The sequence below is a fragment of the Mastomys coucha genome, unplaced genomic scaffold (genome assembly GCF_008632895.1).
Source record: "Mastomys coucha isolate ucsf_1 unplaced genomic scaffold, UCSF_Mcou_1 pScaffold8, whole genome shotgun sequence".
NCBI lineage: Eukaryota > Metazoa > Chordata > Mammalia > Rodentia > Muridae > Mastomys > Mastomys coucha.
The window spans coordinates 77,284,755-77,304,510 of record NW_022196914.1 but is presented as its reverse complement, the minus strand read 5'-3'; the positions used below and the strand labels follow the sequence as shown (position 1 = coordinate 77,304,510).

The 19,756-nt window shown below is 38.3% G+C and overlaps 1 protein-coding gene across 1 annotated transcript in view; it reads left to right on the top strand.

Annotated features, from left to right (window-relative positions):
• Positions 1-19,756, top strand: part of Parp8 (poly(ADP-ribose) polymerase family member 8) — a 166,204-nt gene that overhangs the window by 99,197 nt on the left and 47,251 nt on the right. The window contains exons 8-11 of the mRNA XM_031360006.1: positions 747-841; positions 8,648-8,708; positions 9,320-9,410; positions 17,463-17,529. Of these exons, the coding sequence (XP_031215866.1) occupies positions 747-841; positions 8,648-8,708; positions 9,320-9,410; positions 17,463-17,529 (314 nt within the window). The remainder of the gene's footprint in view (positions 1-746; positions 842-8,647; positions 8,709-9,319; positions 9,411-17,462; positions 17,530-19,756) is intronic.

Sequence of the window (19,756 nt, the reverse complement as noted above, 5' to 3'; positions counted from 1 at the left end):
TTAAGATATCTTTTCAAGTTGAACATGACAGCAGGAGACAAAAGACTAGGATTTAAGAAAGGTAAATAAAAGAAACAGATTAAGAAAGACATCACAAATAGACTTTTCAATTTAATGAATCACCTCTTGGGCGCCATGATAGAATTGGCCCTGTGGTTCACCAACTTTAGGATCCTAGATTTCCTCTCGAGTAAAAGAGGCTTCCCCTTCACCAACTGTATTCTTCAGCAGTTGGTATCAAAGATATGTACTTTTATCTTTTGCTTACTATCTACATAGCAGAACCAAAGGGAAGGAAAATACTGATTTGGCTCATGGTGTGTATGAAAGGAAGAGGAAAGTTGTGAAGAGACAAAGAATAAAAAATTTGTTTTCCTACTGAAATCTACATCCTAATACTCTTATGTTAATGAATGAATCAGTGGTTCTAATTCTATATACATATGGACAGCTGAGAAGCATGATATTTTCAATAGATATATACATACACATAATACCTACAGGCATGTATATAACATCAATGAATTACAAGAAGACTGTAATTGTAGTGAAGATCTTGTTGAAGTAAATTTAAAAGGTTTAATGTTAATTTTAAAATGATGAACTATCCTAGCCGTGTGTGAATAGAAGAACTTTGTATAGGTGATGCTGACTCACCTATAATGCCTGGAGCCTTTTGCACAGATTATTTGCGTCTTGGTTCCTTTGACTTTCTTTACATAGTTGTGAACCGTTCTTTCTGGCAGGTGAACTACGATGGGGAACTCCACAAGCACCCTCAGCTAGAAGCTGATCTGTCTGCAGTGAGAGAGCTCTATGGACCACATGCAGTTTCTCTCAGGTACATGGCTTCTGTGCTTCACCTTTCTCTCGCCATTGGGATTTTCTATTAGAATCACTTAACAGAAAATTCTTTTCAGTGATTATGTTTGGATATGGTCGAGGAATTCTGTTGTGTCTCTCATGGTGCAAATGGACAGCTTTATGACTTTTTGTTACATATTATTTTAAAGCCAAATTAGATGCATCAAAGAAATAATTCATTTTGAGGGTTAGTTTGCAAAAGGAACTGTCTCTAAAAGTTATGGACATACACTTGTAATTTCAGCACTTAGAAAGCTGACCCAGGAGGATTGACGGTCTAAGGTGATTCAAGGCTGTATAGCAAGTAGCAAGGCTTTTTTTTTTTTTTTTTAAAGTGTCATTCTTATTTACTACACTAGATGGACCTGTACATCTGGCCTACATCTCTGTAAACAATGAAAGCAAATAATGCAGAAATACTGGTACCCAAGTCACATGACGACTGGAGGTGGAGGTGGGAGACAATACATGATAGTTTGGATGACAGTGTGTTTTAGTCTGTTACTAGCTATACTCTGTCTATAACGTTCCTAGCTACTTTTTATTATATTTAACTCTTAGAAGATCTCCCATCTTGATTCTTTTTTTCTATTTAGCGTAAGACAACATTTGTGTCCTTACACTGGCATCTACAAGTCAAGCTGGCTTATTTTAGAGTCTTGCTCTTTGCATCTTTGCATACATATAGTGCAGTTTTTAAGTCTCCATGGAATTCTAGGCTCCTTTCCTGATCTCCATTCCAGCTCTAACTACCAACCACCCTGTCTCCCAGCTGGACTCCATTGCTCCAGACCTCAGATCCCTTGCAGGAGTACCCCCTGCACACCTCAACTCCTCCCCTAAATACCAAACTCCCCTGCTGGACCAGGTTGCCCCAGGACTCAGAGCACTAGTACAAGTTATTCTCTTGTCAAGGAGTGCGCCCTGTACACCCCACTGTAAATGCCAGCTGCTTCAGCCCTCCTCAGATTTCTGCATGGACAGCTCAGTCTGTATTCTGTACAGTCAGCATTTGGCTTTTGACTCTTGAGTATATTATTTCTTTGGTTTTATTAATAATCTACTGACTAGAAAGATTTGTAATAAATGACACTGCCTGTTTTATTTGTTGTATCTTGTTTTGGTTTGCTTTTTAATCATTATACTGGAACTTAACATGGTATGGGCATGTTATATAAAATAGAGGTTTCATGGTGGATTTTTGACTGTTGGTAGCGGCAGCCTTCTCTCGATTTATTTTCTAGCTATAAAGGATGATTGCAGAATAAATAACCTCTCTAGGTCTCATGATATGAAGTATACCACAGCAAAACTTGTTTGATTTACTTTAAGTAAATAAAAATGAATTTACAGCCTACTTTAGTCCTGAGACACACTGAGAAATGGGTATTTAGGCAGAAAGCATTGGCGTCTTCCTTGCAGAGTTCTAAGTCTATTGAAAGCAGACTGTTCTAATTAGCTGTTCTTTTACTTAATTGAGATGCATAAGAACTTAATGGAGTTTGAAAAGCAAAAGTTCCTTAATATGCACAATAGGCTATTTGGTGTCTTTCTTTTTCCTTTCTTTATGTGCCATCTAATGAGAAAGGCAGCTAACCACATCTGAGTTCCTTATAAGAGATAGAAATAGCTGTTTGCCCAGGTTGAATACTCTTTTAAATGTTGGCAAAATGTAGATATAGAAAAAGTAATTGCTAAGAGATTTATTACTAAAATTGATAATGAAAACTCAATCTGTCCTTACATCAAAAACAAAGTAGTGGCTGCATGGAACCATGTGTTTAAGTGCTGGGGATGACTTAGCAGTCTTGTGAATGGGAAGTGAGTTGGATCCTGCAGGATAAATATCTGGTGGTCAGATTAAATGGGTTTCATCTTGAGTCATGTAGAAGGATATACTAGTGTGTGTTTCTCATTGTAAATGTAGTTCTCCAGGCATGTGTTACTAAAATAGTGTAGATAAATGTCATTTGAAAACAATTTGAGATTAGTAATTTTAGAAAATGGAAGGAAATTTCTCATCACCCTGGAGAAGAGATGGTTTTGGTAGTCACCTTGTGAAATATCAAACGTCAATCCCAGATAACTGATCCTTTGGGACAATGACATCTTCTATTTAAAAAAAAACAAAAACAAAAACAAACCAGCATTGTTCCAGTGAATACTCAACCTCTTACTGTAGGTAATGCCTGATGCATTGTGGATGCTCCCAGGTTCTTGGGGGTTGTACATTTTAATCTTCTTTTCCTGAGAGACTGCTGGGATTAAGCCTTTCTGATTTGATGTTTGGAGAACCAGAGTATTCTGAGGATTTGATGGTTGGAGGAACCAATGGACAGCACTAGACTGATAACCCGCAAACTGTTACCTTCTAAAAGAAAAGAAAAAACAAAGAAAAAAATGTAAAGCCAATAAAAAACATTGGCATACACAGGATGCCCACTTTCATTCATCTGGTCCTCTAACTCTATTTACCAAATTTCTAGGAACTGTTTCGTTTTCTTTAACATCTTCCCTTCCTGTCACGTGATTAGATTGTTTTTGCCTGACACCTTCGGTCTTTGGCATAGACATGCAGTAGTGTTCACTGGTGAATTATGTACAGATATGCTGGAGAATGAGTCTGTGTCTTCTGGACTTTGTCCGCTTTGGTACCTCAGTGATGATGATGACTACCCCAGTGCTTTGCGGGGCAAGGTATTAAATCATTAGTATTGAGCCTCTGAGGTCTTAAAATATTTTTTTCACCACATTTCCAAACCTGCACAGGAGTCTGTGATTCAGCAAAGGAAGACCATCTCGACCTGCAGGTTTATTGCTATCTAGCATATTGATTCTCCATACTCTGGATTGAGGGCATTAAAAAAAAATCTCTAAGTGAAAATCAGGGCAGTGATGAGAGGACTTAACACAGTGCAAAGAAACTGAAGAGGGAAATGTTTTCCGGACACATAGATGTAAATGAGATGTAAGCTTCCCTAGCTCCGATCCTGCAAGCCTGCCTCTGCTCGCAAAGCCTGAACTTTGTTCAAGCAAAACCAAGGTTTTGGTTTTTTTTTTTTTCTTGTGAAATGACCACAAAAATCACAGTATCTTTCTGTTCTTTTCATCTTATGAATGCACTATTTTGTCAAAGAAGTTTATATTTCTCTCTCATCTGTACCTAATGTCTCTTTGGCTTGTCTTCTAGAGAAGTTCATCGCTGCGCTGCATTGGATAGCAGTCTTAGAAAAGCTTTAATCTTGTCAGGCTTTCTTCCTGGTGGCTGAGTGTGCCTATTTCTTAGCCCATTCACAAACATCTCTCCCACACAGGGCAGAAACACACACTGAGATAGACATGCAAGCTGTGGAGTTTCAGATGCCACAGGAAGTTGTGTGTTTCTTCCTAAATCTTCTCAAAACAGCACTGCCCCATGGTTGAAAGCAGAAACAATTAAATAACAGTAAACATTTATTTCCTAAGAACCTGTGGTAGAATTATATATACAAATATATAATTTTTGATAGTTAATAAGTGAAAGTTAGATATCTAAAATGTTTTTATAATAAACATGTTCATAGATAATTTGAATCAAGTTGTTGTAACTATTTAACAGTATAATTAACAAACTGGGTTTATAGAGAAAGGAAAACCAACATACTCTAATATTCAATATAGTGTACATATTAAATATATGTAAATATATATTTGAGTATCTTGTGAGCATTTCTTTTCTTGGGGAGAGGAGTTTATTTCTGCTTACACTATATAGTCCATCATTGGAGACTGCCAGAGCAGAAATGCAAGGAAGGGAGCAGAGAGGCACGAACTGATGCTGAAGACATGGAGCGGTGCTACTCTCTGCCCTGCTCTCCAAGGCTTGCCAAGTTTCTCCCTCCCTCCCTCCATCCCTCCCTCCCTCTCTCTCCCTCTGTTGTCGAGACTTGTGGAAAGTTATTCAGGCACAGAAGAAGTCTTCATAACTAGGTCATTCCATCTGGACAAACTGTAATCATGCTTAGAGTCTCTCAGTGGAAAACATGAAATTACTAGCATTATGTGAAAAGGGCATCAGCACCGAAATGAGATTGCATATGCATAATGCTATTCATGAACTCTGAATTATGGCGTACAAACAAACACCTGTGTACCAGTTTTCAGAGATATGCCCTGACAGCACTGCTAATTGCCTCCTTAAGGGTGTGCACTAGTACTCTTCCATGGCGATGCAGAGAGCCTGTGCCATCTAACTTACTTTAAAAAAAATCAGTGTCATCAATAGAGAAAAAATGAAGTTTTTACTTAAAAACTAAGAAATCGTACATGGAATCATAATTATCTTAATTGTCATAATGAATGGTTTTAAAATTAAACATGCCACCTGCTGATCAGTCCTTTCTATTGGGTTCTTTAAGCTACTTACAGAGAATATTTCATGGATTAAGATTTTGCATTATGTCTCTTGTATCTTTCCTCCCTGACTCTTAACCACAGTCTTCAAGCTAAGACAAACTAAGATATTCTACTAATGGAATTGTAAAGAGGAGAGGAAGAAGAGATGTGGTGATGAAGAAGAAAAGGGAAGTAGTACCCTTGATAGATTGCAAGTAGTTCTGATCCCTTAAATAGCAGTTAAATAAATGTTGAGAGTCTCAAATAAGTCATCCCATGCATTTGACTTCATAATCATAGAAATTATTGTTATGAAAACACAGGTATGCAGAAATTTCTTTCTGAGGAAATGTTTTGTCTGCATTTATGGCGCAAAAGAATCAAATGCATCACAAGAGTTTTATTTGTTTCACACTTGTTAGACTTTAATTACAACCATTTAAGTGCATGATTTTGAAAAAATAACACAGAAAACGCTAATCATATTGAAGAAGAGAAATAACAACAAAACGTCTTTTATGTGTCATACATGAAGATTAGAGGGAGATTTAAGCAAAAGTAGTGATGCCTGGTGTCTTAGTTAGGGTTTTGATTGCTATGACAAAGCATCATGATCAAAAAGCAAGTTGGGGAGGAAAGGCTTTATTTGGCTTACTTCCATATCACTGTTCATCCTAAGCCTTCCCAAACAACATTGCCAAGTGGGGACCAACTATTCCCTAGAACAATGGTTCTCAAGCTTCCTGATCCTGCAGCCCTTTAACACAGTTCCTCATCTCATATTTTGGTGACGCCCAATCATAAAATTAATGTTTTGCTACTAATTTATAATTGTAATTTTCTGTATTATTATTCAAGTGTAAATATCAGTGCTGTGATCCCTTTGAAAAAGTTGTTCCATCCCCAAGTTGAGAACTACTGCATTAGACTGTCTGGGGGGGGTATCCCCTTCAACCTGACTCAGATGTAACTGCATTGACTGGCTTTTTACATGTTAACTTGGCATCTGTGATATTCATGCACCATTTGCCTGTGCTCATGGTCATTAAATTATTTGCTTTGAGCCTGTTCCTAATACCCAATAAGGTACAAATGGATTTTGCTTTTTCAAAGTAGTTGCAGAAAAGAAGTAGAAGAAACAAAATTGTGTAGCAAAGAATGGCTCTCCCTGAACATTCCTAAAACACTTATTTTCTTGATCATCACAGAAAATTTTCTGTACCCAAAACTTAGAGGCATGAAGAAAATGTAATTATTCGATCCTTATTTTTTTATAGTTGATATATAATTTCATATAAAATATGCAATAGTTTTTGTGAAGAACATGGATGTTATGATGATGTTCTCATTTTAAAAAGCCCATTTTTGTGTCAATAATTAGTTTTCAAAATGTTAGCCTGAAAAACTTAAAATATATTTCCTAAGAAATTTTACAAAATGTGCTCTATGGTTAAACATATTTTTAAGGAGAAATGTTAAGAGGTTAAATTATTATATTTACTTTATACCAAAGGCTCCTGCTGGGTTCTTTTATGATCATTCAGTCATACATTTTATACTCAGAAGCCTGTAAACATGCCACAGTTGTATACTGTATTTGCATTATTAGTGTGAATAATATACAATATTGTATTGAGTTCCTGCTCTATGTTTTACATACTACACAGAGACTTGGATTTGCGTGTGCGTTGACAAACACCCCATAGACTTTTTTTAAGTTGTTTGATAGCCTCATATATTCATCTAATGAATTTTAGTTATTTCCATTCTCTTTCTTCATTCTGTCCCTTTTCCACTAGAACCGATTTCAACAAGTATCCTCCTGCATTGATGTCTCTGTGTGTGTGGCCCAGTGCGTTCAGTAAGAGTTACTGGCCTGATTTTAGGTAGGAGGTAACGTAGTGTAACCCATTAACTTTGCAGTTTTCCACTTGACAATGTTTTCACTTATCTGTTTATCAATTTCTTCACTAATATTAATGTTAAACAGTTTACCTCACAAGGACCTGGTGGTATCGTTCATTGATCTTAAAACTAGTATTCATTATAAGAAATAAAGTGGTGGTCATTGACTAATGATCCAGTTTAATGCTTGTGTAATAGCTGACAAATACTGCTATTCTAGTACCAGTGTTGCCACAGAGCTGTACTGTGTTGTTACTTTATAAGGCATAAGCAAATACAGTGAAAATAGTAAGTAGTGGTGCCTGTAATATTACTGGATTCCCTCTCTTTATCCCTACCTCGATTCTCTCTCTCCTTTCCCTCCTTCCTTACTTTCTTTTTCATATAATCCAAGGTTTCAGGATTAGTCATAGGGTTTCATGTTTGCATAGTAAACACTCTCCAGATTTACCTGTATTCTCCAGCCCTTGCTTTGTGTACATTAAATCATCACATGTGTATGCTGAGGACATTTTCTACCAGCTATGAGCTAGATTTATGTATTGTACATTAATTCTATATTTTTGGTTATTTCCATATTTTATCCCTAATTGTCTATCCTAATTCATAACTTCAGAAAAATTGTATGAACAGATAAAAATATAGACATGTATATGAAGAATATTAAAACTGTTATTCTTTGTTTTCATTCACACACATACACACACATATGCACATACTTGCATACATAAATTCAAGAGTTGCTTGGTTCATGGTACCAAATAGTGCCAGTTCCCTGTGTCACAGTAGTCTCCCCCATGTGACTGCTCCAGTATCACCAACCACTCAGAGGAAAATTTAATTTTGTTAAATTAAAAACTACTGTACAAAAGTTGGTTTTCATAACACCTTTCTGTGTCCCAGGGATACAGCTCACAAGCAGACTGCTGGATTAACATATGCCTAAAAGTAAGGAGAGAAACCATGACAATCCCAAACTGGGTTGGCTGTAATGCCTCCCTGTGGGTCACCCTATCACTACTTAGTTACCTGTTGCCATGTCAGACTCAGGGCTACAGATACTCAGATACAGTGCTGTGTGAGTAACAGTACCTGACCAGTCTCCAAGCCACCCATGTTCAAGACAGAAGAAGAATCCATTATCATTTTACTGTGTGTCCCCCTTACCTCCATATATCAGAAACTGCTTTCTTGCAGCTAAAATCAGTTCCTTTTTCTCTGAGTGGTTGGTGATACTGAAACAGTCACTGGAACAGTAGGGGAGACTACTGGACTACTTGGTACCATGAACCAAGCAACTCTTGAATGTGTGTGTGTGTGTTTTCTGGAGTATAAATACGTGAAAAATGGCAATATGAGTAAACTAAATTAGTTTACTCATATCCAAGGACACTTCTGATCTTAAAAGTCAGCAATCAGAATTAGTGACTATAATTTTAATTAAAACAACCAATCACATACTATTAGGGAAAATGAAAACACTCATGTTAATCTTTGCTTTCAGGGAATATGGAGCTATTGATGATGTAGATATTGATCTGCACATTGATGTCAGCTTTCTGGATGTAAGTATCAGTTTCTATAATATGATTGGCACATTTAATGTACATTTATCTTTATTGAAAGGAACTCAGTTTTGGATTATTTTATAGCACCATTACACACTCCTGGTGTTAAAGTGATTTATGAAGATTGATCAGTGAAGCTAAGATAATATATCTTTCTCATTGTTTTTCATATATTGTAAAATGTCTCTTTTAATTATAGCACTATAAGTTTTCATTTTTATTGTCATACATAAAGGCAAAATGAATGAATGTTTTGGCCTTCTTTTCACAAAATATTGCTTTTTGAAGTAATTCGTAGACCTTTATAATGTATATATTCCATTAACCTAAGTTTAAAATTTGGATATTATTATTATTATTATTATTATTATTATTATTATTATTATTATTTTGTTTTGAGGCATTTGTTATAAAAAGACAGAGAGAGGGAGAAGCTTAAAGAAGCAGAGGGCAGCCATGGCCACATGGAGAGAGGGAAGGGAGGGGGAGAGAGGGAGCAAGAGATGAGCGTAAGAGACAAGAAAGAAAGCAAGAGCTTAAGATCTATTTTTTTTTTTAGTTTGAGGTCTAAAAGAAGCCAAACTTTTTTTCTCCATGTATTTGTGCAGGAGGAGATTGCTGTGGCCTGGGAAGTGATTCGAACAGAACCTATTATTGTCCGACTACACTGTTCTCTTACACAGTATTTAAATGGCCCAGGTTAGTCTTATTTCTTGTTTTGAAGATTAACTATGCACTGTGCAAAAATGGATGTTCATTTGATAATTCTGAATGTGTTAAGCATCTTGATAACTGTGTGAACTCTGTGCTAAGCAAGATGATTTATCACCTATATAATTATGGAAATTGCATAGATAATGCTGAACTGAAGAGGCTTGCACAGTTTCTGTAGGAAAAACAGAATGAAACCTCAGAAGCTTTGAGCACAGTTGTAGCTCAGGGTGGATATGTTGGACCAACCTTAGACTTGGTTATTTCATTTCCCTGTTTATCCCACCCATGACTCCCAGAGAATTTACTTAGAAAACCATGACAAGCTGAGGCCACAGAAGCACATGGGCACTTCGGATTTCTATGGTTCAGTGCTGCTCTATTCAACTGATGGTTATTGAAAGCAAGGTATTCTAATATAGGCAAATTTTACCCAAACACATCAGAGAGCTAAAATGTGTTCCTACCAGGGAATGTACACACACACACACACACACACACAGAGACACACACTCACATACACACTCGCACACTCACACTCACACCATACTCCAATTTCATCTGCTTATATTAATTTAGTTAGTTACTGCTGCAATCAACCCAAGACTTTGTTCCTCGTGGGCTTTCTTTGGGTTCACCTGGGGTTGGCTGCAGTGCTCCCTACACCACTGGTTTTCAGTCACGTGGGATATGAAGCTGGAGGGTTTAAATGTCTCTCCAAGTTGGAAACACATTATTCTGTGTTAATGACTAACATTTGGTCCGGGGATCAGCTGGCCTACACTGATGTTGGTGACTAGAATCTGCCTCCCACTTGACATGTCCAGGTCTTTGGGCTTCTTTTACCATGATGGACAAGGTCCAAAAGACCATGTTTCTTGGCACAAGGCGCACCTGTTTAATTTTATCCTGACAGTGGTTCACAGACAGTGGGCTCACAAGTCTGACCTTTTAAAAACATTTAAATTAGCCAGCTGGTGGTGGTACACACCTTTAATCCCAGCACTTGGAAGGCAGAGGCAGGTGGATTTCTGAGTTTGAGGCCAGGCTGGTCTACAGAGTGAGTTCCAGGACAGCCAGGGCTATACAGAGAAACCCTGTCTCAAAAAAAAAAATTAAATTAGGAATACAATTAAGTCATTTAATTTTCCTGAAGCACTAGCTTTATGAGATGAAATGAAGTCTGTGTCCACATAATCCTACCATGTGTATCGATCACATGTAACTATTGTGTTTCTTATTATGTATCATTCCTATCATTCTTTTATTCCTCATATCCATGCACTTGGGATTTTACCAGCCTATCATCAACTATGCCCATTGATTTAGTTTATAATTCAATGTTGCACTGAACAACCACACTACATATTCATTTTGTTTGTGTTCCCTGCTGACCCTGTGGGCCATCCAGGTTTTTGCTTTGTTCTTTTATCTCGTCTGTATCATTTTGAATGTTAACTGAGATCATCAGTCAGTGATTGCTCAAGATTTGTCCTTTTAGCTGTGATCATTCAGTTTGTCTGGCAGGAGCTGAAATGCTCTTCAGAACTTAGTGTGTTTTGTACGTTTTTATTTTTTTTCTCTTCCAATAAGTGTTGGAAGGGAGAACAGTACCACAGTGACTTTTATCTGACGTCCTGACAGCTGGAGATCTGAGCTGGGCATTGTTTGCTACCATACCCTGCTCCCTTGACACCCTTTACCAGCCTTGGTACCCTATCCTTACATCATCGACCCAGCCCCGCACAGCTCTTGCTACTAGCTCACAGACCTTAAGGGGACTGTACTAAGACAGTCTACTTCCTTACCTATGTGCCCCATAACTCCACAATTTGGATATGACTCATATGAGAACAGTGGCTTACATAAACGCTGAGATGTATAGTCCATGCTTGCATCCTCCCGGCAGGACAGCGCCAAAGGGGAGACACCTCATTTTGTGCCCCTGTTGGGATGTTCTCTTTCAATCATGTTCTCTGCGTTGCTAACTGGGTTTATTGGAGTCTCCTGAGAGCAAGTCTTAATAAGTGTTTTCCTCACATCCTTTCTTTGGGTCTCCAGAAGATTGTGACTTGTCGCTGCTCTATTTGGCAGTGTGAACCTGGGAGAGTGGTCTCCTGTAATAGCTTACTTTATTCAGGGCATTAGACAGTTTATATTCTGAGGGTTATTCAAGGTCATGTCAGCAAAGCTCACTTGAGATCTTGTCGTATACAGTCAGGAAGGCAAGGTCACATTAGTTGAGGGTGTATATAGTCGCAAGGATAACTCGAACTTGGAACCATCATTCTGAATGGTGGTGATAAGGAGTAAGGATGAAGGATGGTCTAAAGGACATGACCTGGGAAGGACACAAAAAGCACATCCCAGGAACAACCTATATAATAGAGGAACAGAGATTGTAACACTGCTGTCTTAATTATTTTCAGTTCCCTCACAAGGTCTCAGAAATCTCCTTATATAGCTTTATTCATGGATGATGTTATACCATCAACTCTGAAATGTGTAGTCCATGCTTGTATCCTCCCAACAGGACAGCGCCAAAGGAGAGACACCTCATTTTGTGCTACTACTGGGATGTTCTCTTTCAATCATGTTCTCTGCTTTGCTTATTGGGCTTACTGGGGTCTCCTGAGAGAAAATCTTAATAAGTGTTCGCCCCACATTCTCGCTTTGTGTAGGGCAGGAGAGAAACCAATAGCCTGACAGGGGGAAAACCCTGCCAGGCTGACCTGGCTCTTCATGGTCAGTCTTAAGAACTTACTGCCTATATGTTGTTCATTTGCCCCTTGTGTGAGATGCATTTGTGACCAATGAGTTTTCACATCTTCTCTCACAGGGTCGGCATTTGGGGCCAGCAGGCAGGGCCCTGGAAGTTAGCTTAGACTTACTTGTTTGTTGGTTTTTAATAGTAACATTTTCTTCAATTTTCTTATATTATTCCATTTACCTGTTGTTCGGCTGCTTTACTCATAATTCTCTAACACACTAGTTAAATTGTAGGCTGTTCAATTTTTCTTTACATCATTATCTTACTAGTAAGTTCCTCCAGTCGTTACTACTTTCTTATTAAAACCTTGGGGAGGATTTGATTTAAAATGGACCATGCTGCATATATATGAGTAGATGCAGAGATACTGTGTCTGAAAGGAGACAACCAGTTTTACCAGGACAATAATTAGGATTTAGCCTAACTTACAGTTTTGATTATTGCAAACAGGTAAAATGATGGAAAAGTCTTGTATTAAATTTTAATTAGAAGGTAATTTTATACTGTTATCAATAATTACATTATTTTTCTCAGAATTTTCTACATGCATGCAATGTGCTTTGATCAGATCCACTCCCTTCTAATTCCTTCCCCCATCCTCCCTTGATGAAGGTCATAGGCATTTCCTCCCCCGTTCTACCCCCACATACCCTGTCCCTCTCCTTTATAAGTCTACTGAAGTTACTCAGTGCTGTAGCTAGTTTCTGGTTGAGGGCCATCTACTGGAGCTTGAGTAGTCTCTCAAATCCCTGAAGAAAACTTGCCCTCCCATTCTTTCTTACACTAGCCATGGATGGCCAGTAGTAGCTTCTGAGGTAGAAGGCAGAGTGAGTCTCTCCCATCCAGTCTGGTATTTTGGCTGGCCTGATCCCATGCATTTAGTCACAGCTGCTGTGAATTCCAGACCTACCATGTCCAGAAAACATTTTGCTGTATTGAACCAGTACCTCTGGCTGTTACAATCATCCTGCCCACTCTTCTAAGATGATCCCTCAGCCTCAGGAGGTGGGAGTGTGGTATAAATGAGATGGTATTTCTTTAGGAGTGTTTTGTAGTTTGCTTTTAAGGTATCAACATTTATAGTAAAAGGAACTTGTAAAAATTTGTGACTAATCCAAGATTTAGACTGACCTACTTAGCAGTTCGTTTTGAAAAGCATTTTGTCCTATGTTCTAGGAATGTCTGACTAGCATTAATTTGAAGTACAGTGTTTAGTTGGGACTAATCTGACTGTGAGTAAAAAGAATAGAAGAAATAAGACACATGTTTTATAGTTTGAAATTAAAGATAAGGATATGCTTTAAACATGATTAAGCTTGTTACAGTGATATGCCTTACTTAGAATTGTTGATCTATAAGTCCAGTTCCTGGTTCAAGGCACAATTTGTTGGAAACATTGAACAACTGCCATTAGTAACCTCTTTTGTTTAAATAACTCACTATTGGTATCTCTATACCTGTGCTTGACTGATCAGAGTGTTAGGATAATTTCTACTTGTTTTATGAAGCCTTTGTATTGCAAAGAAAATTATATGAAACAAGAAAATTTTATTTACTTTTATATTATTTTAATGTGAGAATACATTTCTCTTTCTGTCAAGTTCTATTTCTTTTCCATCTTGAATGATTCTTGTGTGGAATCTGGGATAGTAGATATTTTGTTCTTTCTTTTCCCTCCCATGTCAAGTCTTTACTCCTCAGAAGGGCATACAGGACAACAGCCTGGTAGTCTTTGAAGTTCTTTTCAAAGATTTTCTCTTTTGACAATTTCATACATGTGTGTAAGTTTTTACCAGTTTATTTTTATCCCTCATTATCCTCTTTCTCCTTCCCTCTTGGTCTGAAGCCTTTCTTCTTCATAATAAACCCCTCCTATGTTGATGTCCAGTGTGTGAATGTGTGTGTGTGTGTGTGTGTGTGTGTGTGTCCTACTGAATTTATTTATGGTTGTTTGGATGAACGTGAGTATAGTGTTATTTATTGGAACATAGGCAACTTATTAGTGGCTATATCACTAAAGAAAACATTTACTTGCCTGTAGGCCAGTGATTCTCAACCTTTCTAAAGTGCTGTGACCCCTTAATATAATTCTCATGTTGTGGTGACCCCCAACTATAAAATTATTTTGCTCCTACTTCATAACTGTCATTTTGCTACTGTTATGAATTACAATTAAATACCTGATATGAAGATGGTCTTAGGTGACCCCTGTGCAAAAGGATCATTTGAGCTCCAAAGGGGCCATGACCCGCGCAGGTTGAGAACCACTGCTATAGACATTCTGAGGGTTAAGGCCTCCTGAACATGGCCCCAGGCTTGTGGATCCTTTGCAGCTAACCAGCACTGCAGTGAGGCCATGAGTTTGGTGCCATGTCGTGTCCTGGAGACTCACAGCGCTCTTTTCCAGTCTGTCTCTTTTGCATTCTTTCTACCCAATTTTTGGTTATGTTTCCCGAGGATTTGGTGTACTGCCGTAGAAACTGTGTTCAGGAAGGAGCACTCCACTATGGTGGATAACTACTTTTCTTGTAAGAGAACATTTGTCACAGTTTCTATTTCTATTAATCATCCTATTTGTTTATAGTTATCCCTCCACATCCCCACATCCCCCCTCTTCCCCCTCCCCTTTGCCTCCATGAGGGTGCTCCTCCACACACACACCCACTCCCGCCTTGCCACTCTAGGACTGTGGCCTTCTTGCCCTGCTCTTTTGATGAAGCATACTGTTTTAGATGAGTTTATCCACAAGTCCTGGCTTACTCACACTTTATAGTTCAGAATAATTTTCAACTTACGATTACTGGTTTCCAGGAAGTTATTAAGTTTTTAAAACACTGTTAAAACTTTACATAAAATGCTTTTTGAGCTTCTGAAAACCAAAGACAGCATTGAGTTTCTCTGTACCCTCCGTGCTGTTTCTTTGACATGTTTATATTATTTCATTAAAGGGAATTACTTATGGTTAATTACATCCATTTTAACAGTATTAGTCATTTTATCACTTGAGCTTTGGAATATTTTTAAAGTAGCATTTTATGAGCTGTTTTGGTATAGTCTAAAGTTTTTAGGTCATTTAGATTGTATTGCTGGTGACTGAGTGAGTCAATGTGTGTTATTTATAGTTTCCTTAAAAATTAATCATTTTGGTAAAGCATAGACACTCATTGTCCAGTTTTTTATGCAATAACTAAGACTTTAAATTTTGTTTGTTAGTTTTTAGAATTATCTATAATATATGCTGGATAAACATCATGGCCAAATATTGCCATTTCCCTTCTCTATGTATCTCATATGCTTTCTCCCCTGAAGGCGTTAATTCTTCCAGTCTTTGGACCTTGCTATAGCTTAAGAGTAGTGGGTCAAGGCCCTTTAGCTTTCTCTCCCTTATTTTCTTAGTTATTTTTATTTCTGTCCATGAGAAAATTTAATGTTTGAAATCTTGGGGAAAAATGCAACCTAGTCCTTTTCTTCTCTTTTAAAGATTTGTTCTCATTTTACATGAGTTGTGCCTGCATGTATGTCTGTGAACTGTGTCTGTGCCTGGTGCACTCAAGGCTAAAAGAGAGCATCCAGCCTCCTGCACCTGGAGACATTTGTGAGCCATATTGTGGATGCCAGGAACTTGGATCCTCTGCTGGAGCTGTAAGATCCTTCATTTGTTGAGCCATCTCTCTGGCTACTTTTTTTTTTTTTTTATCCTATACTTTGAAAAAAATATTGCATAAAATTTTCAGGATTTTTTTTTTCTTTTAATGCAGCGATTTCTTGTTTGGGACACATGAGATTGGACTGATGACCACAGTGTCCTTCACTTATACAGAAAAGTTAGAGCATCTTTAGGATGGAACTCTTAGGTGTCTGGGGAATGGCGTGCACCCATCCTGAGTAGGGCAGCATGGACTAACAACTGTGAAATGTGTGTATGTGTGTGACTGAGCGTGGCATCCCAATCCTTACTGCAGCACATTGGGTGCCCACGAGGTGTCACGCTGTGATTTGTGCATGAGTTTCCCTCCACTTTTACGCAGTTACACAGCTCTGTTTCCTTTCTGTCCTATTCCATTTTTTTTCCTCCCAGAAAATTCTCACGAAGAAACTTTTTTTTTCAATCTGGAAAATTAAACTAAACCCTTGACCTCAAATTCCCTTTCAGCTGCTCTTGTAGTGCTGTGTTTTCTTGACTGTCAGATTTTATTATTAGAGCTTTCTCTACCCCCTTCCTTGCTTCTTTCCTCTCTTAAAATCCACAAGGACAAGGTTATGAGGCCATCACTTCACATACAAATCAACATTTACTGTGGCTTCATATTGCCAATGCCATGCAACCAGTTCTGAGTATTCTTCCTAACTCTGCATCTTAATTGATAATTTGTTGTTTCACTTGTTTTGAAGGCATTTTATGAATGTTTTCAACTAGTGTTCTAGAGTATCTGCCCTCTGGGCTGTCCTGCATCAGGCTTTCTGGAGTCTTCCTCCTCTGGCTGTTGTGCTTCTTTGCTGGATGCCTGAGCACTCATGCATACACAGTGTCTTCCCCAGCACTGTCCCCCCCTCAGTAGTTTGGCCTCATTCTTTTACATACGTGTATAAAAGGGCTATTTCAGATTCACTGCTCTGATACATATTTCTACTCATATGCCCTCTATCTTTTATTGATCATTTTCTCCCTTCCTCTCAAATACCAAATTAATATTTCAATTTTAAAATATTTAAAATCAAATAATTATTTTTCACTTCTTTAAATAACTATTTAAGGTAAGTCAGTAATTTGAGAGTTATTTAAGTGTGTGTATATAACAGGTGTAAATATATATGTATATATACACATATATACATAAATATATATGTAGTGATATATGAACATCAAGAAAATGTACAGTAAAAAATAGATCCGTGCTTTATCTTCATTTCCTGCAGTTTAAAAATAGTATTATATGTCTTATATTACATGTTTCACTTAGAGTTTAAGAATGTTAGCTGAACTGTCTGAAGTGTGGTTACTAAAACTTTTGCTTATTTTGATGTTCCTCTTTATATTCCTATGTACTACATATCAACATAGACAGATATTTACATTAATATGCAACCTGCAATGATCTTATATTTCATACTTATATAACTTAAACAATGTTGCAAAGAATCGTGTCTATCCTTCGTGAGTGTGTGCACGCGTGTCTGCACATGCACACTAATAACAACTCCGTCATTTTGTGCATGAGTCTCAAGTCAGTATTTAACTGTGTCCCTCCCCCTCCCCCTCCCCTTTTCAGTGCCCACGGTTGATGTCTTTCAGATTTCGACAAAAGAGCGGTTTGGATTGGGACATCAGCTGAAAAAGTAAGTTTGCTGAGGAGTGAAAAAAATGAGTTGCTTTTCAAGACAACCAGATTCTCATTTTGCTCTTTTGCTCTGTTTGTGTTCTCCTACATCTCTTTCAAGTGAGTCCCTGGGGATGGGGCATCATCTTGACACAGAGAGGTGTATCTGTGATTCAGTTCTCAGAGTTCCCTTTCCAGCTTCCATGGCCCTTCTATAGTCCTGTCCACATCAGCTCATCCTTCCACACCCCACAATCTACCCTTCTTGCTTATGTGGACGCGGGGGTCTCAGTCTCTGGTCTGTCAAGCAGAAGGAGCAAAGGCAGGAAGATGGAGAGGAGCAGGAGAGACTTCTCCTTTGGGAGTCACCTTGAGGTGGTTTGTTGTTTAAATTTGTTTTTTTTTTCTGTCCTGCTGGGCTGTTCAGCCTTTTATATCTGTCCCTTCCCAACAGTCAATTGGCATTGGCAGTTTCTTCTAGTTGTTCCTCTGGCCTGTTGAAGGTAGCAGGTTAGCCCCCACTGACTCTGAGCCATTGCTGTTTCCCACATGCATGCTTGGAAGCAGTCCTTCGTGAGTTCTCCCTTTTTCTCTTGCTCCTTTACTAATAGTATTTGTCTTAGTTATTTTTATTGGTGGGATGTGGCATCATGACCACAGCAACTTTTACAAAGGGAAGCATTTACTTGGGGCTGGCTTTAACTTTGGAGGCTTAGTCCATTATCATCATTGGTGGGAAGCATTGTAGTTCCCAGGCAGACATGGTACTGGAAAACAGAAGAGAGTTCTACATCTTGATCAGCAGGCAGCAGAAGGAGACTATGTGTCACATTAGGCAGAGCATATGAGACCTCAAAGCCCATTCCCATAGTGACATACTTCCTCCAAAAAGGCCACACCTCATAATAGTGCCATTCCCTATGGGCCAGGCATTCAAACACATGAGCCTATTGGGGCAATTTCTATTCAAGCAAACACAGTATTGCAGTTTATCTATTTTGTAAATGAACATGATTGTCCCCAAACATAGTGTGCATAGAAGTTATTTGAGTAGGACAATACATTCTTTAACATGTCATCATCAGCATTTATGCCCTATCATTTCTGTAGTCACTGGGATCCTGGCATACTTTGGTATCATTAATAGATATGAAGTTGAAATAAATGGTAATCTGTTGGGAGTGCTGAGAAACGATGAAGCAAGCTTTTATTCCTGGTCCTCTTAAAACTCCACAGGGACTTTTTAACTCTAATTCACATTTAGTTTTTGAGTTTTAAGTCTGTTTTACCTAAAACCCTGTTTTTTGTTTGTTTTGTTTTTTGCTTTTTTTCCAAATTGGGGGGAAAAAAAAGCACTCTTGGCAGAGCTGAATAAAAGCATTCTGTCCTCAAGCAGAGAAAGAGCAATGGTGAGCTGCACACCTAGGAGTTTGACCTTTCAGCTTTTCTGCAGTCAGGTGCATACTGCCAAATGTGAGGGCAAAGATCACCTGTGGGACAAGCAAATCTATGTGGGTCCTGAGTGCTTTTGGTTTGGCTGAAGGAAATAACTATGCTGTCTAAATGGTCTCCTTTGGCGACTTTCCATAAACAAGGAGAGTAGCTCTATATTTAGATAGGATCTAGATGAGCCTCAGCTTCCTATAAAAAGGTACCAGACTATACCTACCTACCTACCCCAGATAGTCTTTAGCCATGCATGACAATTAACACAATATTGGGATAGCACATGGTGATTCTACACAAGTTCAGCATATTTATATTTTCAGCATCACATCTCTGTGATGAAAATCTTCCAGCTTTTTGAAACCCACAGATAACATTCTTACCTGGGATCATGGTGCCGAGCAACAGCACAGAGATCTAATCTCCATCATTTTGTGACTTAGTACTCATTGCTCTACCTTCCTACCACTCACCTCTGCACGGCCTCCAGCCTCCAAGACTGTTCCATAATACTTTTCCATAATACTAGCTTGTTTAGTTTGTGCACAGGAGTGAGATCAACAGCTTTAGATGCTGCATAGAGATGAAACCATGCGGTGCTTTTCTTCTCTGCTGAGTTTCTGTTACTAAATATGACCCCCAGTTCCATCCATGATGTTTGCAAATGACAGAATTCTGTAATTGTCCTTGTCCCTGCTTTGTTGTTTTGATTTCTTTGAGTTAGAGTCTTGTTGCATATCCCAAGCACCACCCTCCAGTGTCAGCCTCCAACTGCTGTAATTACAAGTCTGCACCACCAC